Source organism: Malus sylvestris, chromosome 12, assembly GCF_916048215.2.
Source record: "Malus sylvestris chromosome 12, drMalSylv7.2, whole genome shotgun sequence".
Classification (NCBI taxonomy): Eukaryota; Viridiplantae; Streptophyta; class Magnoliopsida; order Rosales; family Rosaceae; genus Malus; species Malus sylvestris.
Window position 1 is genome coordinate 29,724,279 of NC_062271.1, and position 26,647 is coordinate 29,750,925.

General features: G+C 38.9%; 4 protein-coding genes and 1 long non-coding RNA gene across 12 annotated transcripts; 1 reads left to right on the forward strand and 4 right to left on the reverse strand.

Moving 5' to 3' along the window:
- Nucleotides 1-1,627: 1,627 nt before the first annotated feature.
- LOC126594244 (FRIGIDA-like protein 5) lies at nt 1,628-6,131 on the reverse strand. 3 transcript variants are annotated; one of them, XM_050260468.1, is made up of 5 exons: nt 5,995-6,131; nt 4,092-5,765; nt 3,066-3,578; nt 2,216-2,388; nt 1,628-2,104 (listed from the first exon to the last, which is right to left on the reverse strand). In XM_050260468.1, the coding sequence occupies exons 2-5, from the start codon at nt 5,743-5,745 to the stop codon at nt 1,820-1,822; spliced, it is 2,625 nt and encodes an 874-aa protein (XP_050116425.1). In that variant the 5' UTR covers nt 5,746-5,765; nt 5,995-6,131; the 3' UTR covers nt 1,628-1,819. The 3 variants fall into 3 exon arrangements, with proteins under 3 accessions (XP_050116425.1, XP_050116428.1, XP_050116427.1); XM_050260471.1 differs by having other exon boundaries at nt 3,066-3,575; nt 5,995-6,118; XM_050260470.1 differs by lacking the exon at nt 5,995-6,131 and adding an exon at nt 5,949-5,988.
- Nucleotides 6,132-6,990: 859 nt separating this feature from the next.
- Nucleotides 6,991-12,898, reverse strand: LOC126594242 (FRIGIDA-like protein 5). 4 transcript variants are annotated; one of them, XM_050260464.1, is made up of 5 exons: nt 12,759-12,898; nt 10,094-11,703; nt 8,752-9,330; nt 8,311-8,483; nt 6,991-8,202 (listed from the first exon to the last, which is right to left on the reverse strand). In XM_050260464.1, exons 2-5 carry the CDS (start codon nt 11,685-11,687, stop codon nt 7,534-7,536), a joined length of 3,015 nt encoding a protein of 1,004 aa, XP_050116421.1. In that variant the 5' UTR covers nt 11,688-11,703; nt 12,759-12,898; the 3' UTR covers nt 6,991-7,533. The 4 variants fall into 4 exon arrangements, with proteins under 4 accessions (XP_050116421.1, XP_050116423.1, XP_050116422.1 ...); XM_050260466.1 differs by having other exon boundaries at nt 10,094-11,697; nt 12,759-12,883; XM_050260465.1 differs by lacking the exon at nt 12,759-12,898 and adding an exon at nt 11,793-11,966.
- On the forward strand, nt 12,510-14,526 carry LOC126594253 (uncharacterized). Its single transcript, XR_007613186.1, has 3 exons — nt 12,510-12,649; nt 12,793-13,180; nt 14,168-14,526. It is a non-coding gene; the product is annotated as an uncharacterized LOC126594253 (long non-coding RNA).
- Nucleotides 14,527-14,812: 286 nt separating this feature from the next.
- On the reverse strand, nt 14,813-20,409 carry LOC126594241 (FRIGIDA-like protein 5). 3 transcript variants are annotated; one of them, XM_050260463.1, is made up of 5 exons: nt 18,153-20,409; nt 16,660-17,202; nt 16,165-16,340; nt 15,755-16,040; nt 14,813-15,568 (listed from the first exon to the last, which is right to left on the reverse strand). In XM_050260463.1, exons 1-5 carry the CDS (start codon nt 20,278-20,280, stop codon nt 15,153-15,155), a joined length of 3,549 nt encoding a protein of 1,182 aa, XP_050116420.1. In that variant the 5' UTR covers nt 20,281-20,409; the 3' UTR covers nt 14,813-15,152. The 3 variants fall into 3 exon arrangements, with proteins under 3 accessions (XP_050116420.1, XP_050116419.1, XP_050116418.1); XM_050260462.1 differs by having other exon boundaries at nt 14,813-16,040; nt 16,165-16,337; XM_050260461.1 differs by having other exon boundaries at nt 14,813-16,040.
- A 3,256-nt stretch (nt 20,410-23,665) lies between these two features.
- LOC126594250 (uncharacterized) lies at nt 23,666-26,181 on the reverse strand. Its single transcript, XM_050260487.1, has 4 exons — nt 26,024-26,181; nt 25,284-25,395; nt 24,965-25,190; nt 23,666-23,978 (listed from the first exon to the last, which is right to left on the reverse strand). Exons 1-4 carry the CDS (start codon nt 26,179-26,181, stop codon nt 23,950-23,952), a joined length of 525 nt encoding a protein of 174 aa, XP_050116444.1. The 3' UTR covers nt 23,666-23,949.
- Between the last annotated feature and the right edge of the window lie 466 nt (nt 26,182-26,647).

Below are 26,647 nucleotides of genomic sequence, written 5' to 3' on the forward strand. Positions count from 1 at the left end.
GCTTTTGGAGCAATTTGAGAGAAAATGGAGAGCACCACAGAGAGAAGTGAGAGCTGCCAAGAGCAGAGAGAGATGCAGAGAGCCTAAAACAAGAAAGCTGCTACATTTCTTAGTAATCATCCACCAAGGTAGTTGTTGTTGTAATAGTTTTGAACTTTGTATAGAGAGAAAATTATTCATTATATTTCTCTCTATTTGTTTCTTTGGTGTGTGTGAGCTATTAGTTGTATTGGGGTTTTGAGTTGTGAGCTTGCCAACACTTTGCTAACTCCCATTTGATTGATAATGGATTATTAGGTGAGCTCCTACTGCTCCGATGACGTACTCCAGTTACACTCACTGTTGAGGAACCTCGTTAAAATCTTAATGTCTTTAATATTTTGTTCTTGCATTCAATTTGATATATTTCATGTGGGTTAGCTTGAGTTGGTTCCATAAGGCTTGATGTTATCCTAGCACAACATAACCGGCATACGAGGTGGTATACCACGTGTCACTTTACAAATGATGGGATATGTGTGTTAAAAAGTTAATAACTTCAAAAATAAAATTTTCCACCACTTACATAAAAACACGTAGTATACTACCCGTATTCCTTTACAATGAAATTTTTTCCGTACATAGCAGCGTAGGACTGCTCTGAAATCCGCCATTGCTAGTGTGAAGATCCAGGCAGTAAACTGAAATCATAAACGCCAACGCAACACAAGAATAACACGTTAGTTCATCGAACACAAATGCTACACGAAGAGGTACTGCCATCATTTCAAATGCTACAATTGCAGGGAAGCACCTTTACTTCTTCTGGACATCCAATAGAGCTTCTTCTTAAATAGTTAAACCGAGAGCTACTCAGTGAATATATATTTGCAGGTCCTTTAAGGGAAGAGATATCAATTTTTCAAAAAAATGGGTACATCCTTTTGACTATTAGATTTGACTTTAATGAAATTCTGTGGTTAAGATTAAATCACAGGCCACAGAATCTCAATCACAGAATTTCATTAAAAACAGATCTAACGGTTAAAGGTTTTCTATATATTTAATAATTATCAAGCTTATTTTTTCTCACAGGATAATGTAACAAACAACCTAATAGCTGAAGGTTGAAAAGATTCACAGATGCATTTTAGCCTTTCTTGGCCACCAACGCTATAAATGGAACGCAAAATACGTTGTATGGAATAAGGGTTTAAAATCTGCTCTTAACCACTAGGCCTCCTCGTAGTGATTTTTTTGGAACTGGATCCTCTCCGAGACAAACCCTCGAGATCATACTGAGTGACAAACACGGGCAGAGGAGCCCTCTTAAAGTTATAATAATTATAACCGTTTGATCGAAATCCAACGGTCCGTGTTTGTCACTCAGCAGGATCCCGAGGGTTTGCCTTGGAGAGGATCCAGTTCCAAAAAATACCATCCTCATATTTATGCTTTAAAGTACATAGAAATTGATTTAAATAATATTGTAAACTTTACAAAAATAAAATCAACCAAACTCCAATTCTTGCAATTTTATCAGTTAACTTTGAAATTCAAAAACAATAACCAAGAAGATATATATATATATATATATATATATATATATATATATATATATATATATATATTTTATAAACAAAAGGGATTCTGCTTTAGTCAAGGCATTTCTCTTCATATATCTCTCAAGGCATTTCCTTTCAGTTAAAACAGTTGCTTCTCGTAAATGCAAGTAATGCAACTCCAAAGAAAGCAGCTGACAACAACCTATCAAACTTTGCAATTAGCAGGTAATTAGAGGCTAAAACTACGGTCAAGGTTTCCGGTTTTACTATGCACACTAGTCCATCAGGCCAGCCGTTTTGAGGCGCTTACTGTTACGCTGTTCTGGCGGTTTGATCTTGAAGGATACACGGGTGGTATTCGGTTTCTTCCCTTTCTCGGGCTCTCGTTGAACCTTGAAGGCAGCAAGTGGAACCGAGCATCTCCAATTCAGCTTATGCTTTTCCAGCTTCACTATCTCTTTTTCGATGTCCCTGCATGGGAATTCTGGCTCGAGGTTGTTGTCTTTGATACATTGAATCGCAGCCTTCAGACCAGCTATGTGGTCGTCCAGCACCTCATTCTGTGAGCACAAGTAAAGGCTTGAAACATGTACATTTACATCGAAAATGATCCCGAATTTAACTATTTAAGCAGCAGCAGCTATATGATGTCCAAGGAAGATGTAATGTACCTTTTCATCAAGTGATCTTTTTACCAGCCATTTTGTGCAGTAAGACTTCCTTGCAACTTCCACGTATTCTTTTAAGAGTAACACCGGCGGGAACCTGTCAGTTAACTTGAAGGTGCAAATCAAGCTGACAGCTTCAATCAGTTGCTTCCTTTCAATACAATCCTGAACAAAATCTGCAGCGTGTAAAACAAAATTGACGGATTCATCAAACAGCTCCAGAGAATTTCCCTAAGGAGAATTGCAAATTATAACTATCTAAACTTAAAGAAGTCACCACTAGCAAATGCATTATCAAAAGAAAACATATTTGAGGTGGGAAAGAAATTTGAACGCAACCTAATTATGCACGTAAAACGCAGAACGCAATCCTAACTTGGTTCCCAATTACTGGAACTCTCACCCGAGGAGAAGAGAGCCATTCAGAAAAACTATCTATCAAACGAATCAAGACACACTTGTGTGTGAATTTTTCGGAGCTTCTGAACCACAGTAATAAAACTTTCGCCTTACAATATATAATACATCCACAAAGAAAATTTAGTCTAGCCTGTTAACAGTCTCTTTCTAAACTTCATGTACATTTTCATGATAGCTTATACTGAATCATGAAGTTTTCCATTGATCATCTTCAAGCCATTGGCAAATATTCAACCAATTACATCCCGAAAGTAATGTAGAACCAGCCAAAGCTATCACCCTAGTACAATGGACACATGAATGGCATCTAGCTAGGACACATAATTACAACCAGCTAAAGCCGAAAATTTGTGAACTACCAAAAGAAACAGATAAGAGCAATGGTTCTGGAACAAAACACCACACTATGAAAGTTGATTTTCAAGAAACTTACCAGGTATCATATCTGCAAAACCAATTTCCTGGCATGATTTCAAAGCCTTTTTATGCTGACAAATCGCCCCGAGAAGCTTTACAATCTCATCTCTGTTAAAGGTAGAAACCAATCCATATGTAGCTATAAACTGCAGAAACCCCAAAATCTCGATTGAATTTTCAGAATCAACTCTCATCTTTGCTTTCCACTGGACTGCTAGCTCTTTTGCATTTTTTATCACATCTGGTCCAATATGCGTGGAGACATCCGTTAGATCATTCAACAGGGAAATGCTATCCTCCATGACAGCAGATTCACAACCAACATCTCCTTTTCTCCAGCATTGAGCCAAAGATTCTTTTATCAACTTCAAAACAACTTCTGCTGGGTCCATTGACATTTGTAGATCAAGAAGCATTTTGGTCTGTACTGACTCGTTCTCACTTATATGCTCATTTGAAGTTGCTACATTTATAACCGGTGAAAATTCTGGTTCCTCAATTTTGATAGGCAAAGAAACACTGTTACCTGCTGTGCAGTTGCAAGAAGAAACAAAGAAAAAGATTACTTGCCGGGGTTGTGCTTTACTAAAGTGGTAAGCAGTAGGATTGGGGTATGGCATAGCCATTGTGTTTTGCATGTATCAGACACGAATGGTGTTATGTGCAAATTGGAGACAGAGGCTAACTAAAAGATCGCATTGGAAGAATTTGCAGAACTCCAATAACAAGATCTGGGATGAAGCGGTTCAAAGCAAGAGTATTTGCAGCACCAGATACCTTCACTAAGATACTTATATGACAAATGAGAAGAGAACATGAAACAGCAGATGCGAAATCCTTAAATAACACAGTTATAAAATTGGGACGAATAGAACTGATTACGTTTTTTCAGGCCAGAGAAAAGGAGAAAGTATTTACTTGCAAAACTTTAAAGCCCTATCATCTCTACATGATATAACAACTACATCTTTGATTAACTGAATAATCTGCAATTCTGAAATGAATAAACAGCTCACATAAATAGGACTGGAAAAGAGCTTACCAGGTGCCCTATCTGTGATACCAAGGGCCTGGCATAGCTCAGTTCCTTGCTCGTGCTGAGCCACTATACCAAGAAAACTCTGAAGCTCCTTCGAATCATAAACAGTTGTGATTTCATACACAGAAACAAGCTCCAGAAAACCCAAAATCTCCAATCCATTCTCGGTCGCCACAGTCATCTTAGCCTTCCATTCAGCCGCCAAAGCCCTTGCTTCTTTTCTCACCTGAGGATTGATTTGTAGTGAGAATCTCTTCAACTGCTGTAACAAAAGAACACAACTCCTCCTAATCACTGTCAAATCATAGACAAACTCAGTGGTGTCCACGGTCCGATTTGAAGGGTAAAACCCTTGCATTGCATCCAAAACGAGCTTTGCTGGGTCAGATGACGCCTGAAGAACAGCTGCAATTTCACTACATACAAAATCGGTTCTCGTCCAGTGCTCATTCATGAGCAACTGCAAGCATCTGCCATCCCAGGGACAATTATTCTTCTCCTTGGATTTCAGATTTTGGATGTCTTCCTTGGATTTTCGCAGCAACTCAAATTGTTTTTGTTTTGATTCGAGCTCTCTGACCTGTTCTTCAAGCTGCCTCTCTTTCATTTTAAGTCCATGGGAACCTTCTTGTAACAACTTCTCTTGTGAATCCAAATGTTGTTGGCATTCTTGAGTCGTCGAATCAAATTGTTTTTGTTTCGATTCAAACTCTCTGACCTGTTCTTCAAGTCGCCCTTCTTTCATTTCGAGTCCATGGAAACCTTCTTGCAACAACTTTTCTTTTGAATCCAATTGCTTTTGGCACTCTTGAACCATCAACTCAAATTGTTTTTGTTTCGATTCAAGCACTCTGACCTGTTCTTCAAGTTGCCTCTCTTTCATTTCGAGTCCATGGCAACCTTCTTGCAACAACTTTTCTTTTGAATCCAAGTGCTTTTGGCACTCTTGAACCATCAACTCAAATTGTTTTTGTTTCAACTCCATTGCCCTGATGGTTTTCTCTTTAGATTCGAGTGTATTGTAACATACCCTTATCGATTTCTCAAGGCCACCAAGTATCACCTTTTTCGATTGAATCTCCTTGTGACATTCTTCGAGAGATTTCTGCACCGCTTTAACCTGCTCTTGTTTCGAAACCAAATCTTTCACGGCCTCATCAATAGACCCCTTCATCGCATTTAATCGCCTTCCGTTCACTTCAGTGACCTCCTTCTTCACCTTCAGCTCCCTCGACTTCTCTTCCAAACTTTTCACAACCGAATTCAATTTCTCCGTTCGCTCTTCGATATCATTTTTTATCAAATCACGTTCTCTCTCCTTCCCCCTAACCAACTCCTCAATTTCCAACAACCATTTCTCCCTACCACCAACCTCCCTTCTTTTCTCTTTCGCCATTCTCTCGATTTCATACAATTCCTGAGCTTTGGACTCCATTTCCGATTGAAAGTTCAGAACTTTAGCCCCCAACTCCTCCTCGCGCTCCTCAACCTCCCGCTGCCGGGTCTGGAGTGAGTTCCGCTCCGAGTCGAACCGTTCCTGAAGCTCTTCAAACTGGGTCTGGAGCAAGTCAATGTGGTCCAAAAGATGCTTCCACTGCATGACCAGATTCCTGTGCTTCAACTCCGGTTCATCCGAACCGGACACCATAGTTTCCATCTTTGACGTCTCTGCAACTTCTGCAACAAAACAAAACAAAAAATCGAAACCCTAAATTCCGCAATACTATGCCTTATGAAAATGGAGAAAGAAAAACGATAAAACCCTGATGTGCCATGGCGATCAGACAAGGTACATTTCCAATTTTCTCAGAAAAAAAAAAAAAAAAAAGCCCCTAAAACAGAGGAGGTGAGATGTTGAACCAGAATGCGAGGGAGAGAGCTACAATACGACACCGTGTCGACGTACCTGAGTCAGTTTTGCTACAATACGACTCCGTGTCGGCAATGGCGGAAGCTTCAAGCTTTCTACTTCAGCTCGACGTTCTCAGTCGCTCAGCCTCAGAGGAGTCAGCTCATGCAGAAATCATTCTCTACAGAGCTCAGTGGGTTTATTAATTGTAAGATGCATCTGGGCTGTTGGTTTAGAGATGTGGTGAATCAACGGATAGGATTGAGTCTAACCGGGTATGGCCATTAGGCCAATCAGAAACGAGTCTTGTTCCGTACCGGTGACTGCCACGTGTCTATCGTTTTCCCGCCTTGGCCTGTGATCGGTCAAAATTGGTCTTATGTTAGAAGGAAATGGGGATTCCAAGGAAATACCGTTTTCAGGGAAACATATCCATTTTTTTTTTTAAAAGCTTGTGGGAAATTACGATTATTCATCTCTTTCGGAGGTCGGAAATACTCACACAAGCATTTCAGCTTCTTCCTGGCCACAAGTCTGGTTTCTAGCCCAACAACGGGTTTCAAACCTGAGACCTCCAGTTTTTAATTTGAAGGAAGTCTTGCAATCCAACCTTTACCACTGGGCTACCAGCTTGTGGTTAAATAAATCCATATTTTGGTCATAATATAAGTAGAGATACTTTTTAAAAATATCAATCACTTATATTGTGACACTTGGTATATCAGCTGTTTTTTTGGCATATTGAAAATTTCTCCATTATATGGTGTGACATCATACCTATTTAAATAAAAATTGATCAATAGTTATCTTTCAATGAAAAAATTTGATAAGTATTTTCTCCTAAAGAAAATACTGAGGAAGTTGATATTCATTGCGACCATTATGATTTATAACTCAATAAGTTAAAAACGTTTATGGCTTATAACTCAATAAGTTACGAGCATTGACCTCTACACTTGTAGTCATGTGTTTAATTCTCCCTCTTCCAATATAGCTTATACAGAAACAGAAAGATGACATATTTTGAGTTATCAGCTGAAAGAGTTCATAGTATGGTTGTGTTTTGCATAGAGCAAACAAAAACTTATAATTTGGCATCAAAATAGGAAAGACATTTGTTTTGACTTGCTATCCAAATGGTCGAAATTTCTATGATGCTTCAAAATATCCTATAACGTGGGTTTAACCATCCTATACCGTGGGTTTAACCGTTAAAACTTGGTCAGTGTATTTTTGACCAATAATATTCTAACGGTTAAAAACCCTGTTGTATAACATACCCCATAGCACCATAGAAAATCCCCAAAATGCCTTGAACTTCACTAGCTAGAATTTGTGCAACATCCTAAGCAATAACGTTTTCTAAACATGTCAAGGACTATCCATCTCCAGGTTTATACACTACAACAGTGGGAAGTAATGCAATCCACAAACAGAAAGCAGGCTGGCGACCTACCGAATTCGTGTCGTAGATACAATTACGTGTGACTCAAGGAAGAAGTTATAACCGTACAAGGACGGTGCACGCTAGAATCAGAACTGTACACTGGGGTTGAAGGTGGTTCGTCAAAGTTAGCTTGTGTGGAGGGTTCCCTGCTAGGTTTCGCTAGGGCCAGAACCATGAGCGCCGGGAGAGAACTGATTAGAGTTATGTAAACCGGCATCCTGCACAGCACTGAAATTACCACCAATCCCATGCTCGTTGGAAGCCAAGGGAGGGAATCCAAAATTTTCAGCCGGCTGAGATGACGAACTGAACTGCATGCGACCAAAATTAGCACCAATTTCATGGTCCATAGCAAACTGCAAAGGGTGTCCATAGTTTCCATACAGCTGAGACGACGAAGTTAACTGCATAGAACCAAAACTGCCACCAGTTTCATGGTGGTTGGCAGCCATACTAAACTGCCCAGGGTGTCCATTATTTCCAAATAGCTGAGATGACGGATTTAACTGCAAACGGAAAGATGTGCAGGATCTAGCAGCAGCTGCTACAGCTGTTGGATGGCTTCTATTTTGACGTTTCTCTGGTGGTTGAAACTGGGGGGCAGAACTAGTACTGCATCTCTTCCTTCTTTCATGTTCGTGTTGTTCACAAGTGGAGGCAATAGCCGTTGGCAAGCGTCTCAAATTCTCCTTTAGACTTTCCAGCTGAACTATTTCCAATTCAATGTCCTTATAAGGGTATTCGGACTCAAGATTGTGATCCTTTATGCAACAAAGGACACCCCTCAGATCAGCTATTAGGTTGTTTATTACATTATCCTGTGAGAAAAAATAAGCCTTGATAAATATATATTATACATACACCAAGGAGTCCTCGGTTTAACTATTTAAGAAGAAGCGCTATTGGATGTCCAGAAGTAAAGATACCTTTTCATAAATTGTTTTCTTTCCCTGTAATATTGCACGGAAAGACTTCCTTACATCCTCCACATATTTACTTAAGAGTACCACTGGCGGGAACCTGTCAGTTAACTTGAAGGTGCAAATCAATCTAACAGCCTTAATCGGCTGCTTCCTTTCAATCAGATTCCAAATCAAACCTGCAAAACAAAGTGGCAGGTTCGTCAAACTGCTCCTGATCAGTTTCACCACCCAAACTTGAAGTTACTGTTAGCACAGCCATCAACAAGAAACACGAATTTTTTAAGGCAGTAACCAACCCCAAGCTATCACCCAACACTATGGACACAGAAATGACATCAAAGGCATTTTCAGTTACAAACATCTATAGCCAAAATATAGTAAACTGTAGAGAAATGTAATGGAATACAAACATCACGTACGAATGTCAATGGTCAAGAAACTTACCAGGGATCTTATCTGCAAAACTAAGTATCTGGCATAATTGTAGGACCGGTTTATTCTGACATATAATCCCAAGAAGCATCACAGTATTATCTACACTCAAGGTCGAAAGCAATCCATATGCATCCAAAAATTGCAAAAAACCCAAAATCTCCAATGAATTTTCCTTATCTATTCTCATTTTTGCTTTCCACTGGACTGCTAGGCTTGTTGCCTCTTTTTTCACATCGAGGGCAACATTTGATGAGGTTATCATCAGCTCATTCAACATGGGAATGTAGGTCTTCACGAGATTGTCTATGAAACCAACATTTCTATTGCTCCAGTACTGATGAAGAGATTTTTGCATCAAGTTCAAAACAATTTTTTCTCGGTCTACCGGCAGTCGTAAAACATCAAGCAATTCATTATTAGCTGAATCATTCCCACTTAAATGCTCATTTGGACACCCCTGCGAATTCCTTGCATCGGTGGGGGCATTCGCATTTAGTTGAAGAATTGGAGAAGGAGAAGCAGTCACATTTCTGACTGTTGAGGGCTCTGGTTCCTCAATTTTGATAGGGATAGAAAGAGCACTATCTGCTATGGAATGGCAAAAGGAAACAAATCGAGGCAGTGAACAGGGTCAGTACACGAATAACTTTGAATAAAAGATATCTACAACATTATGTGGCATTTGTGCTTCTAAGAGTTAACCAATAGGTGGCGGTGGGCATACTTTTTGGTTCAAATTATACCGAGAAAAACTCATATAAATAAAAAAGTACCTAAACATAAATAAGAAAATGCTTCTTTTCCATAGTTCAGATATCAGATGGTATTATGCGTAAATTAGAAGGGCACAGCCTAGAAGGCAAACTTAAGAGTATATGCCAAATTTGCACCACCGGCCAATATTAGAGAACGAGTAGCCTTCCCCGGGGTGTACCTGATTATTAAACTCTCATAATGTACTCTACGCGGTTGAAAGCTAGATCCAAAGGAGGTGTGTGATGCATAGCTAAAAATATGCCAGTTACCATCCAAATGACTAAATAAATACCAGCTAATGCAGGGATCATTTCTACGCAGTGGCGGAGCCAAGATTATTTTTAACAAGGGTTAGCTATATATAGTAAATTGTATCTATATAGGCAATGCAATCATTATAAACATTCCAACTTTGATATCCCATCTGTTATTATTCCAAAATCAGAATCATAATGAGAATGTGAAACCCTCGCATATCATTCAAAAGTAACTTAGATATAAATATATGTTTAGTTGAGAAGAATATCCCTCGTATGGTCGTATATAACACACACGCACAATATGTTTTAGCTTAGCAGAAAATGGCAGTTCTTACCGGATGCCTTATGTGTCATGCCAAGGGCCTGGCGCAGTTGAGGTGCATGTTCTGGCTGAGAAACTAAAGCAAGAAGACTTTGAAGCTCTCTCGCATTATAAGTTGAGGTCAGTTCAAATGCCGTAATAAGCCACAAAAGACCCAAAACCTCTAAGCTATTCTCAGCCACCACCGTCATCTTTTCTTTCCAGTCATCCGCCAACTTCATTGCTTCTTCTCTCACCAGAGGATTGATCTGTGGTGTTAACCTCTTCAACTCCTGTAGCAAAAGAACACAACTCCTTCTAATAACTATCAAATCATAATTAAGCCCCATGTTGTCCTCAGTCGAATTTGAAGGGTAAAACCCTTCCATTGCGTCCAAAACCAATTTTGCTGGGTCTGATGATGCTTGAAGAAAAGCTGACAATTCACTACTCAATGAATCAATTCTCTTCAAACTCTCTTTCATGAGTAACTGCAAGCCTTCACCATCCCTATTGATGCTGGACTGATTACTTGTGGAAGAAGAAACAATGACACTGTTATCAGAGGCAGAATTTCGAATCGAAACAATATCTTGCTGTTTCAATTCAAGTTCTTTAGCCCGCTGCTCCAGCTGCCTCTCTTTTAATTCAAGACCATTGGAGCATTCTTGTAACGACTTTTCTTGTGAATCCAAATTCTTTTTTCCTTCTCGAATCAATTTTTCAAGTGAATCGAAATTTTGTTCTTTCAACTGAACCTCATTGAGGCATTCATTCACTCTCGTTTGAATGAAAGTAAGATCCTTAACTTTTGACTCAAATTCTCGCTCTTTCAGTTCGAGTTTAGTGGACCACTCCTCCATGGATTTCTTCAGCAAAGAAAAATCTTTCACTTTCAAATTCATTGCATCAATTATTTTCTCTCTCGATTCAATTTTCTTATAGGACTCCTCAATCGATTTCCGAATCGAACTAAGTTTCTTCTCTTTATCCTTCATCTCTCTGTCACATTGATCAACCTTTCTTTCCGCCTCTTTAGTTTGCTCTTTTTTCAAAGCAAATTCTTTCTTCCGCTCCTCAATTGACCCCCGAATCCCATTTAATCGCATCTTTCTAAACTCAATGTCCTCATCATACTTCTTTAACATTCGTAGAACCCCTTTCAATTTTTCCTCCTTCGACTCAACCAATTTTGACTTCTCTTCCACAGCTTCCTCATACCAGTTCAATTTACTTTTTCCATGTTCAATCCCTTTTTTGATCGAATCATACTCCCTCTCTTTCTCTCCAACCAATCTCTGAACTTCTTCCAAACGCTTCTCCTTAGCAGAAAGCTCCTCATTGTGCTCTTCGATCGATGACTGAAAGTCGCACAAGGAGGACTTAAGTGATTCAACCTCATTTGATTTCTCTTCAATCAACCTCTCAAGTCCATGCAATTCCTCGGATTTGGCTTTGACTTGGCTCCGCAAAACTCCACTTTGCTTCTCCTTATCCTGGACCTCTTGAACTAGACTGAGGATCTCGTCCCGGATGGAATCAATAGAGTCCAAAAGGTCCTTAAATTGCAGGGCCACCTTTCTCTGCCTCAACTCTGATTCTTCCAAGTTCAAACCTTTCTCTTCCATTCTTACTCTCCTGCCCCTGTAAAAACCCTAACTTGTTAAGACAACACAGCCACGGAGAACAAAGAGTTTGAAAAGCTCAAGCAAATAAAAAATAAACATAAAAACCCTGGTTTCCCCTGAAAAGCTCCCCCGCCATGGAAATTGGAAGGTACATTTTGTTGAATATGTGGCCAAATTGCATCTACTTTCGGCTAATAGTAAAAGTTAGCAATGATGACGTTTGCTAGGGGAAGAAAAAATAAAGGCTAGGAAGTAGCCTTCCTTTTTTCTTTTGGCATTTTTCGAAGGCAGCTGAAGCTGCTGTTGGTTTCATGTAGCAGCCGAAAGAAGTGTGAAAGCTGGCAGCCATTGCTGACTTTTGTTTGCAGCAGACAAGCTTCGGAAAAGAAGCAGAAAAGTTGGAAGAGTGCGGTGGCCTTTTGTTGTGAGAGAAGGCAGAGCCTTCTTTTGGCAGCATATATTAAGGCATTTGTTATGCCTTACGGTTTTGAAGGAGCGGCGGTGGATGAGAGCCATACCAGGGAGAGCATTCGGCTCTCCCATGGGAAAAAGAGCTGCTGCTTCCCCCCTTTGTTTGTAACCCCTTTGGATATTAATCAGTCAATCAAAGATATTGGTGCTACGTTTCGTGGCTTTTGGGAGGAGAGAAGGGATTTGGTATGTGTTTCCATCTTCTCCATTTGTTCTTTGTATGAGTGAGAGCTAGTGGATGTACGTGGGATTTGAAGTTTGAGAGTTGAACTCTATTTGTAATCTCTATTTTGACTATTAGTGAAATTTTCTCGCCGTCTCTAAACTGAATGTAGGCTTCCGCCGAATCAGTACAAATCATTGTGTTATTTGAATTATTTGCCTTGTCATATTTGATGCTTCCGCACAACACATTTTCCCAAAACCCTAAAAACAGAGTAACAGGGGAGAGCAGAAAAAAAACATTGTGCTTGGTATCACTGCCATGGAAGGTACATTTCCCATAAAAACCCTAAAAGGACTGTTCATTTTCTCCAAACCCTAGAAATACTATTCATTTTCCCAGAAATTGAAAGGGAGATAGGGATTCATTTGACATACCTTTGAATTGGGTCTTTCAAATTTCCTCTTGCAGTGGATTTTGTGGGAAAATTAGGGCAAGCTTCTTCGTCTTCAACCTCCAGCCAGCGCCTGCAAGGTTTTTGTCACTTTTTGTAAGCTCTGTCTGTGTCTGGAGCTCTGGAGTTCAACGTTTCTGAATCATGCAGGTGATTCTGTACAATACAAATACTCAAAGATCATGTCTTTGAAATGACATTTGGACAGGCTTTTAAAATTCGACACGTGTCCCGCACTTCAAATTTTGTTTTTTTGGTTTTTCTTAAAAAGTGAATTTACCATTTAACCAAGCAACCAAAGTTATGAAACATTTCAGGAATGGAGTCAGAGACCAGAAGAAACACAGTCTGTTTTATGAGCTGGCAGTGGATAAAATTTTCACTACGTTAGAAACACGTTATACGGTATACTAAATAACATAATATAATTTGTTAATTTTTTTTTTAAACTTTTAATCAATTGTATTATAACATGTAATCTCGTAACAGTGAACCTTAAGCAACAACTTCTGCATGAATTGGAAAGAATTTAGAGAATTTTAACGAAAAGTTTCTAGTACTGTTCATTTTAATGAAAAATCATATTTTTACCCTAAAAAATCAATCCTGATACTATTCACTTTATCCTTTATTTTTTCTTTATCGTTAAAACTCAAAGTTTTCAAACCATTTTCATTAATTTTTTTAAGAATTTATACTTCGTTCCACTACTATGTTCACGTATTTTTGCCACTTAGATACAAAGGAGGGACCACGGAACCATGCAACTTGCCACGTGTCCAACCTTTTTGTCCTGGCCATTATTTGACTTGTTTTGAGTTTGGATTAAGCGCTTAATCTCTTTTTTTTTTAGTTTTTTTTACCATTTCATGTTTTGAGTTTGGATTAAGCACTTAATCTCTTGTTTACTTTTTAGTTTCGAAGTCATTTGATTATGTTGTTGACAAATTAGAACGTCGATTAAAAACTTTCCTTTCTCTCTCAATGAGAGACCTTCCCTCTGTTTGAGGGTTATTCTCACCGATCTTTGCGAATGGTTTCTAATCGCGTCCAATTTTGGTGTCGCCGATCCTAGCTCCGGCTGGAATCGATCGATTTTCTTTTGTTTATTTCTCTCTCTCTCTCTCTCTTCTTCCTTATGTTGTTTTTTCCCTGGTTTTATTGGCCGATTTGCCTTCTTCTCTCCCCTCTGTTGTCTCTCATCCATATACATCCAATTTCTAAGCTTCAGTCACTCTTTGCTATGATTGGGTGTGGTGTTTCGAGTTGGTGTGTAGATCTAGTGCTTTAACTGGGTCAGGTGTTCCTTGCACCACCACCTTCTCTTTGTTGTTTGCCCTTGCTAGCAGTGTTGCTTGTGGACTGCTATGAGCTTCTTTCACTTGGTTGCAGGTTGTCAGTTGTCTGTAGTTGTGCTAAGAGTGAAGCTTGGGATTGGATGCTGGTATCGATGAGGTAAGGCTTCATATGGGGCAAAAATTTGGCTGGATCAACATGCATGCCTACTGTTTTGGTGGTTGTAGTTGCGGTTATGGCGGAAGACACAACGGATCCGATTGTTTCTATGTTTTCTTTTGTTTTGGTCTTACCTTTTGGTTGGGCCACTGTTGTTTTTTGTTTTTTGGGTCTATGTGTTGTAAATTTTGGTTCCTTGTGTTGTAAATTTTAGTCTTTTGTATTGTAATGTTTGTTGTTAGTAATGAATGTTACCTATTCAAAAAAAATAAAATTTAAACGTCGATTTTGCTCAACCCATAGACAAAAATCTTTCAGCATCTATAAATTTTGGGGCCAAAACTCTTGTAATTTTTTTTTATATATATTTGCAAGTTTGATAAAATAAATGTGTGTTACCCAATGAGTCCTAGTCAGACAACAAGAGTGGTGCGAGCGTCCAAACCAAAAAAATTGGGTAATGCTAGTGAGACAAAAAATTTAAACCAAATTTACAAATCAAATGACGTGTCACAAATAAAAAATTAGAAAATAAGAACGTTAAACAACACATAAGTAACAATCCAATCATTAACAACTACATCATTTAATTTGTAAATTTGATTTAAAATTTTTGATCTTCCCAGCATTATCCTATTTGAAAACAGCTCTATGTCAACTTTGGACAAAAACAAAGGGAAAAAAATGACACTATGTCAAAGGGTATCTACAATAGTAAGGCCAGATTAGGTTGCTTCTCCTAAATAGCAGTAGTGCAACTTACAGAAGACAGCGGGCTGCCAACCTACCAAAGTCGTGCCACCAAAAAAACTAGGAGGAACGTTACGAGGAAGTTACCCGTAAGCAGCACTGTGAACTGGGACGGGCCAGAGTTACGCACCGGTCTTTCGTAGTTAGCATGTATAGCAGGTTTATACAGGGTCTAATGAGGAACACAAGGACGAGGATTCGGGATGGCAGTAAAACCGGTACCAGCATTAGCACCAATTTCATAGCTGTTGGCATCCCTACCGAACTGACCACGGTGTCTATGGTTTTCATGCCACAAAGATGGCTTCCGATACCCTGGGCCGATTGATTCAGATGTCCGATGATACTTGCTTTGACGCTGTTGCTGTGGTTGAAACTGACGAGGCAAAGTGTTGGGTCTCCGTTTCTGACCTCTTCTGTGTTGTTCTTGTTCAACGGTGGAAGCAGGAGGCTTTTCTGCCCCTTGTTCGACATTGGAGGATGGAGATTTCTTTTGCTCTTGCGCCGCACCTTTGGAGGCAGCGGATTTTTTCTGCTCTTGTCCTTCAACCCTAGAGGCGTGAGACTTTTTCTGCTCTTGTCCCTCAACTTTCTGACCGCTTCTGTGGTGTTCTGGTTCAACCTTGGAGGGAACAGATATTGTCTGCTCTCGTCCCTCAACAATGGAAGCAAGGGGCTTTGCTGCCCCTTGTTTGACATTGGAGGCAAGAGATTCGATATGCTCTTGTCCCTCAACCCTAGAGGAAGGAGATTTTTTTTGCTCTTGCCCCGCACCTTTGGGGGCAGCAGACATTTTCTGCTCTTGTCCCTCAACTTTGGAAGCACTAGCCTTTTTCTGCTCTTGTTGTTCAACCTTGGAGACCGGAGAATTTTTCTGATTGTGTTGTTCAACCTTGGAGGGAGGAGATGTCTTGGGACGTCTCCGATCCTCCTTTAGTTTTTCCAGAAAAGCTATTCGTGTTTCAATGAACCTGGAAGGGTACTCGAACTCGAGATTGCAACCTTTGATACATTGAATCACAACTCTAAGATCAGCAATCTGGTTGTTTATACATTTATCCTGTGAACAAACGTAAAAAGTATGCGTCCATGACTCAGTATATGTATATTTACATTGAAGATGGTGCTATGTTTAACTATTTTTAAGCAAGAGATATTGGATGTCGAAAGAAGTTACAAGGTACCTTTTCATCAAGTGATTTACTTCTCTTGCTATTTTGTATGCACAACCTCTTTGCATTCTCCACAAATTCTTTCAAGAGAGGTACTGGGTGAAACTTGTCAATTAACTTGAAGGGGCAAATCAATCGAACAGCTTCAATTAGTTGCTTCTTTTCAATAAGATTCCGAATGAAATCTGCTACATATAAAACAGATTTACAGGATTTATCAAATTGCTCTGAAGAAGTTTCAAATATCATAAGGAGGATAACGTTGAAGATCACATCTTGAGAAAGAAAGATTATAGAAATTGCGAAAGCTTCGCTATTGACATTTAAGAAGAGGGACGAAGTGATGAAGTTCTTTCATGTGCAAAAGAAAATTTCTCGTTTTTAAATTTTTTTTATCGACATATTTTATTTTCTTTCTCTGATATCATATCCAATTTCGTGCATGTTTTAATTGGAAAGAAATAAAAAAGACTCCATCATCTATAAAGCATTAAATTATACACTTACCAGGGATCTTATCAGCTAAACCAAGTGTCTGACATGCTTCTAGCGCCTGCTTCTGCTGAGAAATCCTCCCAAGAAACACTAAAATCTCTTTATTAAACATAGAAAGCAATCCATATGTAGCGATGAACTGCAAAAAACCCAAAAGCTCGAAGGCTTGGGTGCCTGCACCAATTTTTGATTTCCAGTGGACTGCTAGCTTTAGGGCATCTTTGTTAACATGAGGTCCAACATGTGGTTTAATTCTCATTAGCTTGTCGAGTAGTGAAATGCACTTCGACATGACAGTTTCTCTAAAACCAACATCTTCTACTGTGCAGTATTTAGCAAAAGAAGTTTGCATCACATCCATCACAAACTTTTCTGGATCTGATGACATTTGAAAAGTAGCCCAAGTTTCATTCTGCAACAGACGATCCCTACTGAAAATCTCATTTAAAACCCCCTGCAAATGACTAGCATCTGTGGTGGCAGATAGTTGAAGATTCGGAGAAGAAAAGGTCCCAGCATTTTTTGCCAGTAAAGATTCTGGTGTCTCAGTTTTGGCTGTGGAGAAAATGCAGTAGGCCGGTTAGAGAGTGAATAGTTCCAAATTTAACATATCGTGCTTTGAGTCAATCGGTAAGGTGTGGAAGTCATAAGCTATCACTTAAGGATCCTATCAAAGCCAAAGTAAATAAGTTCAAGACAGGAGGTAGGAGAATATAAGCCTTTTTTTTTCAAGCCGGAAAGAAGATTCGCTGAGAGAGTGGGTAAATGAAAATGAGCAGAACATATTTGATGATAACGAGGGAGAGTACCAAAACTGGCTAGAGTGAACGAGGCTTGTTTTGCAAATGTGAGAGCATAAGATGGTATTATGGGCACATTGGAGATAAAGAAGGCCTAAAAGACCAATTTGGAAGTATATGTAAAATGTGCAATAAGAAGATCCAAGATGAAATGGTATCAAAAGAAGATGAGATAAATGAGAAGAAAACTTGAAGCAAGAGTTGATATATAAAAAATAATAATTAAAAAGTGCAAAATTTCCAGTAAGAATAATTTCCCAAAAACAATTTTGGAATAAGATAGATGAAACTGTACCAAAAGAAGAGATTCTTCTGAGATATAAGAAGAGAACTAGATGCGCAATGTAGTTGCAACTTAGGGGCAAATTACCCTGCTGAGAATTTCTGAAGGGACTAGTATACAATCCTGCTCTAAACGGCACAACTATAAGGCATGTCGAATAGAAACTTTCTCATTCTTATCCTACCATTTTGGAGAGGATCGGAAGAGATAAGTTTCCTTAGTGAGAATTTCATCTTCAAAGGACAACAAACGATCCCTTGAAAGGCATCGTTGCTGGCTTGCTGCTGATATAGAGTTCTACTTATTGACTTAACATGGATGAGAAACATAATAGGAAACCCTCGACATTTTAAAAGTAAATCAGGAATTAAGATATAACCAAATTAGAAATTTAGGTACATGAACAAGAAAAAAGAGCTTACCGGGTGCCTTATCACTGATACCAAGGGCACAGGATAATTCAGTTGTGTGTTCATCCTCAGCAACGATCGCACAAAGACTTTGAATCGCATCATAAAAAGAGGTGATTCCGTATGTACTAACAAACCGCAGAAAACACAAAACATCCAAGCAATTCTCCGTCCCAGTCGTCATTTTAACCTTCCAATCACCTGCCAACTTAATTGCTTCTTCTTTCACCTCAGGGTTAATTTTGGGGGAGATACTCTTTAAAGTCTCCAACAAAAGGATACAACTCACCCTGGTAATGCTCAAATCAAAACCACACCCGCTTTTGTCCGCCCTTGAATTTGAATGGTAAAACCCTTGCATAGAATCCAAAACCAGTTTTGCCGGGTCTGGTGACACCTGAAGAACAGCTGAGATTTCACTACCCACTAGAACATAGTTCTTCAAATGCTCATTTATGAACAACAGCAAGCCTCTACCATCCATATTGACGCTGGACTGGTTACTTGCGCGAGAAGGAAGAACAACATTGTTGGCAGGGATATGTTCCAATTGCTCAATTTTCACTTGAGAAAGAAGAATACTAGTATTTTCTTTCGCTTTCAGGTTTTGGGTGTGTTCCTCGCTGAATTTTCTTAACGAATCAAACTCTTTATGCTTCAATTCAAGCTCTTTGGCCCGGTCTTCAAGTTGCCTCTTTTTCAGGTTAAGTTTTTGGCTGCGTTCTTCTGAGAATTTTTTTATCGAATCAAATTCTTTCTGCTTCAATTCAAGCTCTTTGGCTTGGTCTTCAAGTTGCCTCTCTTTCAGTTCAAGGTTTTGGCTGCGTTCTTCAGTGAACTTTTTGATCGAATTAAATTCTATCTGCTTCAACGAACACTCTTTGGCCTGATCTTCAAGCTGCCTCTCTTTCAATTCCAGGTCTTTGGCGCGTTCTTGAGTGGATTTTTTTATCAAATCAAGTTCTTTCTGCTTCAATCTGAGCTCTTTGTCAAGGCCTTGAAGTTGGTTCTCTTTCTCCTTAAGTCCCTGTGAGAGAGATTCCAAATACTTTTCGCCTTCTTCTTTAGACTTTCGGAGTTCCCCAGCTTTTAACTCGACATTTCTCTCTTTCAATACAAGTTCCCTCTCTTTAAACTCAAGCTTACAGGACCACTCCTCCAATGATCTCTCACGCAAACAAAAATCTTTATCTTTTTTCGAGTCCATTTCCCTAATCTTTGTCTCCCTTGACTCCATGGCATTCGAGCACTCCACTAACGATTTCTCCATCGCACTAAGTTTCTCCTTCTTCATTTTCAACTCCTTGTCACATTCTTCAACCGCCCTTTCAGCCTCCTTAATCCGCTCCGCTCTTAATTTCAACTCTTTGTCACACTCTTCAACCGCCTTTTGCGCCTCCTTAAATTTCTCTTCTTTCAAATCCAACTGCTGCTCTTGCACCTTAATCAACTTTTCCGCCTCCAAAATCTGCTCTCCTATCCAACTGAACTCCTCCTTGCGCTCCTCAATCGACCCGATAATCTCATTCAACTCCCTCTCCTTCAATTCAGTCTTCTCTACACACTTCTCCAACGCCGCTTCAAACCCCCTCAATGTCTCCGCCTTCAACTCAGCCAATTTCGACTTCTCCTCCACCATTCTCTCAACCCAATTCAACTTCTTCATCCTCTCCTTAACCCGCCTCTCAATCGAATCGCACTCCCTCTTCTTCTCCCCAACGAAACTCTCAACCTCCATCAACCTCTTCTCTTGCACCATAACCTCATCGTTATGTTCCAGAATCAAAGACTGGAGAGATTGCAAGTGGTTCTTACTCTGTATAACCTCCTCAGCCTTCTCGTCGATCAGAATCTGAATCCTCCCCAACTCGTCCGCTTTCGATTCAACTTCCGTGTAGAACTTCATCTCCTTCTCCGCCAACTCCTCGTCCCGAACCCGGACCGCCGTCTCGCGGTGGGCGAGTTCCCGGAATCGCGACTCGAGCGAGTACCGAGTCGACTCGAAGTGCTCCTCCAGGTCCTTCCATTGCACGGCGAAGATAATAAGCGCAGCCGCCTGCGCGTGTACGCACTCGTATGCCTTGCTCAGACTCCTCTGCTTCGTCTCCGCCTCCTTCAATTCTGCCTCTATCTTCTCCATTATCTCCGCCGCCGCATAAACCTGAGCGAAACGGCGTCGGGGTGGCGGAGAAGCAAGGAAAACAAGAGCACAAGAAAACCGTCTGGGCTCTCACTCTCTCTCTCTCTCTCTCTCTCTCAAACTGTGGTCAAAGAACGGCTGCGTATCGTTTAAATAGGTCAAGAGAAAACCGACTTTTGCTTCAGTACGCAAAGAGGAGAGGGGTGAGTGGTGGGGCCACGAAAGCATGCAGGTTGCCACGTGTGCGAATCTAGATGGTCCATACGTTTTCCAATTGGATTTGAATTCTCCTAATCCATCAAATTCAAAAATTCGAATTACTGAAATTTAATTTTGATCCAACGGTTACAAATAGATATTCATTTTAAAAATAATAATAATTTTAGTCGTTGGATCAAATTTTAATAGTCTGAACTTTCGAATTTAATAGATTAGGAGGAAGGGATAGGAGAGATTCCTTTCCTTTGAATTGAATTGCTTTACTTTTTGACTTTGGTTTTGTTTTGACCTTTTGTGGACGACAATTGGAATTTGCCAGCGTGGATGTTAAATAGAATGCTGCAAATTCGTCGGTGATGATAAAGAGCTTTTATTTACCTAATCAATGACTCGTTAAAAACATGTTTTTAAAATGATTGAAATCATTTTTTGGGTTTAAAAAGCTTTTAAAGTACTTTCTGCAAGAAGTACCAGTTATGTGCTTCTTCCAGAAAGCACTTTTAAGTGTTTTTTCTAAGATTTAGTTGCATCTTTACTAATGATTGGTTCTAAAAACATTTTCATCAAAAGCAATTTCAAAAGCACATTCAAACCATCTCTAAATCTAGTAAATTTCCTAATAAGTTTTTAACTGCTCTTATTAGTAATAATTCAGATTTAATGACGTATTTATTTACTTGAAATAATTAAGGATAAGTGTTGGAATCATTAATAGGACATGATTACTTACTTGAAATCCGAAAAATAATCTCTGCTAATTAATAAAACATTCATTGTCAAATAAAATCTTATGAAATTACCAGTTTAACCTTCTAATTAAAACCAAACGTGAATAAGAAATATGGGGTAGAAATGTAATTTCATACAACCAAATTTTGCTATTTTTTTTTTCAAAGCCTCACTTACATATAATCCTAACATATCTCTAATTAAAAATAAAAAAATAAAAAAATAAAAAACTTTACACTCCCACATTCTCTATCACTCTCTTCCTCTCTCCTTCTATTTCAAAAAAAAAAATAAAAAAATTTTCTTACACTTTGTGTGTGTGCTTATAAGCTAGTAAAATTTAAAATGACGAGTGGTTGACGGTAAATAGAATATACTCGTTATTGTTTAGTGATGTAATACCTTACGATAACTAACGTTAAGTTAGGACCCACCTATGTGGTGTTGTTTTTATTTTTTGAAAAACCTGTGTGTTGTTCATAAAAATGACGAGTGGTTGACGGTAAATAGAATATACTCGTTACTGTTTAGTGATGTAATACCTTACAATAACTGACGTTAAGGTAGGACCCACCTATGTGGTGTTGTTTTTATTTTTTGAAAAACCTGTGTGTTGTTCATAAAAATGACGAGTGGTTGACAGTAAACAGAATATACTCGTTACTGTTTAGTGATGTAATACCTTGCGATAACTAACGTTAAGGTAGGACCCACCTATGTGGTGTTGTTTTTATTTTGTGAAAAACATGTGTGTTGTTCATAACTAGATGATAAACAATACACCTACCTTGCATAGTAACAAATGGCCATGGAGAATAAGGAAAAAAAAAAAACATGAGGCCTCCGCCTCTTCCATCCCTTGGAATGGAGAAAGTCTTTGGTCCAGACGCTCACGCTAACAACATGCGGCAGCACGGCCAACACTCTACAAGTGGGACCAAGAGGGGGCGGGTGCAACTAGGATGAAAAGTGGCAGACTTATATGGAAACGGTTTACTGTCATCATGATATCATGTTTTAATAGAATGATAACATATGTAAGCATTTTTTAACACATGTCATTATTTTAGTAGATTGAAACGCTAGATGACGGTGAACTCTTTTTATGTCAGTTTGTCTTCTATAGAAACGGTTTACTGTCATTATGATATCATGTTTTAATAGAATAATAACATATGTAAGCATTTTTTAACATATGTCATTATTTTAGTAGATTGAGACGCTAGATGATGGTGAACCCTTTTTATGTCAGTTTGTCTTTTGAGTGTGATGGCTTAGTTTGTTGGTCCAAGGGCCTTGGATAGATAGACGAGGAGCGTAGAGCTTTTGGTTTTCATATTTTAACAATGAAAATAGATGTCAGTGCCTAATCCAGTTGCTACTAATTTAGTCTGAATTCGCCTTTAGCTATAATCAAACTTAAGACTTTTCACTTTGTTGGAATGCATGCAAGTCATATCTTTTGTTAAAATGCATGCATGAAATAAACATGTTGGATGACTAGTAAAGTTAGGCTAGTCAACCTTCTTTGTGTAAATTAGGCAAGTTAGGAAATTAGGCAAATTAGGCAAGTTAGACTTATGTTCTCTTTCTTTTCCTATATAATGTTTCATCTTGTAATTGTTTTGATATGAAATACACATCAAAAATTCAACATGGTATCAGAGCAGGAACTCGAAATTCCTGGCTCTGTTGATCGTTTCCGCTAAGTTTCTTTTACTCTAAGCCAAGATGGCTGGAGAACATTATGAAGCTGAGTGCTCGATGGATGCTCTGTTGATCGTTTCCGCTAAGTTTCTTTTACTCTAAGCTAAGATGGCTGGAGAACATTTACTCTAAGCCAAGATGGCTGGAGAACATTATGAAGCTGAGAGCTCGATGGATGCTTTAGCTCTACCTAACGTTGTTCAAGTTTGTGGCACGAAGCCATTACTGTTTGTTTGCGGCACAAAGCCATTTCAAGTTTGTTTCTTTGGGCATGAAGCCATTTCAAGATAGTTAGTTGTTTGGGCACGAAGCCATTTCAAGTGGGAACTTGGTAACATGGCGCAGCAAGAAGCAAAGCGTTATTTTTACTAAACCTCTTTCTACGGTTCAGTTCATGCGCATTCTGTCCAAGCTTGGCTCAAGGAATCCCCTCGATCCAGCTTGAGGGGGAGTGTTGGAATGCATGCAAGTCATATCTTTTGTTAAAATGCATGCATGAAATAAACATGTTGGATGACTAGTAAAGTTAGGCTAGTCAATCTTCTTTGTGTAAATTAGGCAAGTTAGGCAAGTTAGCCTTATGTTCTCTTTCTTTTCCTATATATTGTTTCATCTTGTAATTGTTTTGATATGAAATACACATCAAAAATTCAACACACTTACAAGTGAAAAAAAATATCACTACATCGTAGTACCAAGTGGCAATGGATCGGGTAATTTAGAAACATGGTTCAAGTAAATCTTGTGGTCTCAACGCCCTGTATTAGCTATTAGGAATGTAGGATAAATACAATTTATGTTTGTCGACATTCTCCTACATTAGCACCCTCACAACACCAGTAGGTACAATCTTGTGATTTCTCCCAGATGAATCTTCTCAGTTTGAAGGTTACAACGAAATTCCGAAATCAAAGTATAAATTCTTGTACATAAGAGAAAGGAGAAGATTACAAATCTCGACGAGCCGATGAATTAAAGCACAACTTTTCCGAAAGTTCCTTGGACAAGCATTCATCAGGGCTTTATACGAACCACGAATGAACCTGTTCAACAATTTCAGCAAAAAGAATCGATCATTACTACAAGGAGGCCAGCAAACCAAGCAGATATAATCTTTTAGTTTAAGCCAACTTGCCAACGAATGGAATATACGTCGAGAGAGTCGTGAGATCATATCAGTTTCAGTATTTCAGTGCATGAAATAATAATGACAGATATGTTTGAAAGAAAATAGACACAGATATTTATTGATGTCAAATTGCAAGAACGAAACAAGCTGCAAGCAGCACGACGTCAAAAAACCAAAGGAGAAAACCATCCAAAACTCCAACTATTCAAGAGTTGAGGCTTTTGATGCTTTTATAGGATAAAACAAGTTTGCATGACAAGCTATTGAATCAACCAACACCATTTGTATTCCAAAAGTAAGGCAGACAAAGTGAAACCCGTGATACACCAAGTGTTGATTCTCGGAAACAGAAACTTGAGCCCACGAGCAGAATACACAGGGCAGATTATGATTGATTTCGTCACATCTTATCCAGGAAATATGGAATTCTAAGCATGGCTGGACAACAAAATTCCCGTCCTCTTACCGTCTACTACACTTCAAAGTAATATACTGCTCTCTAATGAAACATGAACCGCCAAAAATAAGTCAAAAAACACTAAAGCAACTATCATAGGTTCGAATCACCATCTCTTAACTAGCGGGATACAGACGGACCCTTATTCACTAGCCCAAAATTTCATAACTTAACCCACTTTTGGTAAGATTACAAAGAGGATATTGGCAGCTGACACTGCAAAGTGATGCTTAACATATAAGTGGATTGCAAAGGGTATAGATTCTACAGATGATTTACTCCAAAAACAATGAATTATCGCAGATATATCAAATTTTCCAACTTTACATCAATGGGTTTATTATTGTTAAACAAAATATCATATACAGCATTGCTAGATGAATCTAAAATGTGCACAGAAATTGTATTCATAATTCTAAAGCACTAAAGAGTGAACAACTTACATGCAGGAAGTTGGGACGGGTCAGCAGAAACGGCACAAGCAATCCCCAAGTTATGAAGAGCCCCTTTTATGACTCCACACGAGAAATGGAGATGCATGTTTGGTTCTTGAACTGCCTTGTTTTCAGCCGCCTCAGCATTTTCTTGAGACAAGTCTCCATTCTCGGAAGGATCAAGTGACATGCGTGAAACCCAACGAAATCGATTATCTTGCAATACAAAAGTACCCTACAACACAAACACCGTCTTAGTCTTATCAAATTAACCTTAACAAAGAACTTATAAAGAACCCCAATTCAGTAAATGATTCTAAAAATTTACTCTATGATTCGTCTTTAAGTTGTCAATCTGCTTCTTGAAGAGCTCGGACCAGAAGTCCTTGCAGATGAACTTAATTGCATCCAGATGATCAGTAAACCGAGGCCGCTCCATCGTGTACCTAACAAGTAAAATATAACCATAATCACACTCCTATTCCTACAATTTGATTAGGATTTACAATGAGCATTATTTTGTTTACTTTAAGTTATAAGCAGACCTAAAATAGCATAGGATTCAATGCCACATACATGTGCTTTCCTTTCCCACATTTTCCCAGCAACCAAACACTATACCAAATCATCGGGAAAAAGAGAAAAAAATGTCGAAATCAAACACTTCGAATTACTTTCCCACATTTCATCAGCAACGATACACTCTACCAAATCAGTACAAACCAAAAAAAAAGAGAAAAAAATTCGAAATCAAACACTTCGAATTACTTTCCCACATTTCATCAGCAACCAAACACTCTGCCAAATCATTACAAACGGAAAAACGAGAACAAATTTCGAAATCAAACACTTGGAATTACTTTCCCACATTTTCTAAGCAACCAAACACTCTACCAAACGATTAAAAACGGAAAAAAAGTGGACAAATTTCGAAATCAAACACTTCGAAAATATGCATTTTCAGATCTAAAAACCCATAATCCGTGAAATTAAACAAAGCCAATTCAATTACAATGAAATTAAAGGACAATTAGAGAGGGCAGGGTGGTTGGGATAGAGTGCGGGGAGGTGTACCGCTCGGAGAGCTGGTGGCCGACCTGGTAGCCAATAGCGTCGATCCTACTGGCGGCGAGCTCGGGCTTGTTGGCGTATAACCGATTGCAGTACATGGAGACCATCTCCGTTAGTAGACTATCCACGCAGCTCTCTGATACCTCCCTCCCCATCTCTCTCTCTCTCTCTCTCTCTCTCTCTCAATTTTTCTCTGCTCTTTCCTTTCTAAATTAATTTTTATTTTCAGAAAAATAAGAAAGAAAAATAGATTTTGAGAGTGGACTGCTGGGCCTTTTAGAATATGGGCATGTGGGTATGTGATAAGTGGCCCATTGGGTGACCATATGACTTTTTTGTTTTTTTTTAGTACATCGATATTATATTAGGGAAGGGAAAGTTTGGGTAAACCACATAATGGACAACCTAATTTGGTATCAAATTTTTCATCCACGAGGTTCGAACCTAAGATCTCCCACTTCCAACTTAAAGAGGAATACCACTAGATCGTAGTACTGAATGGCGACCATACGACATTTTAATGGTGAAGAATAAATATAAATAATTTAGTCGGATAACTATCAAATTTTAAGAGGTAATTTCAAATTGGTCCTAATCTTTTAAAACATTCCGAATAGCTAT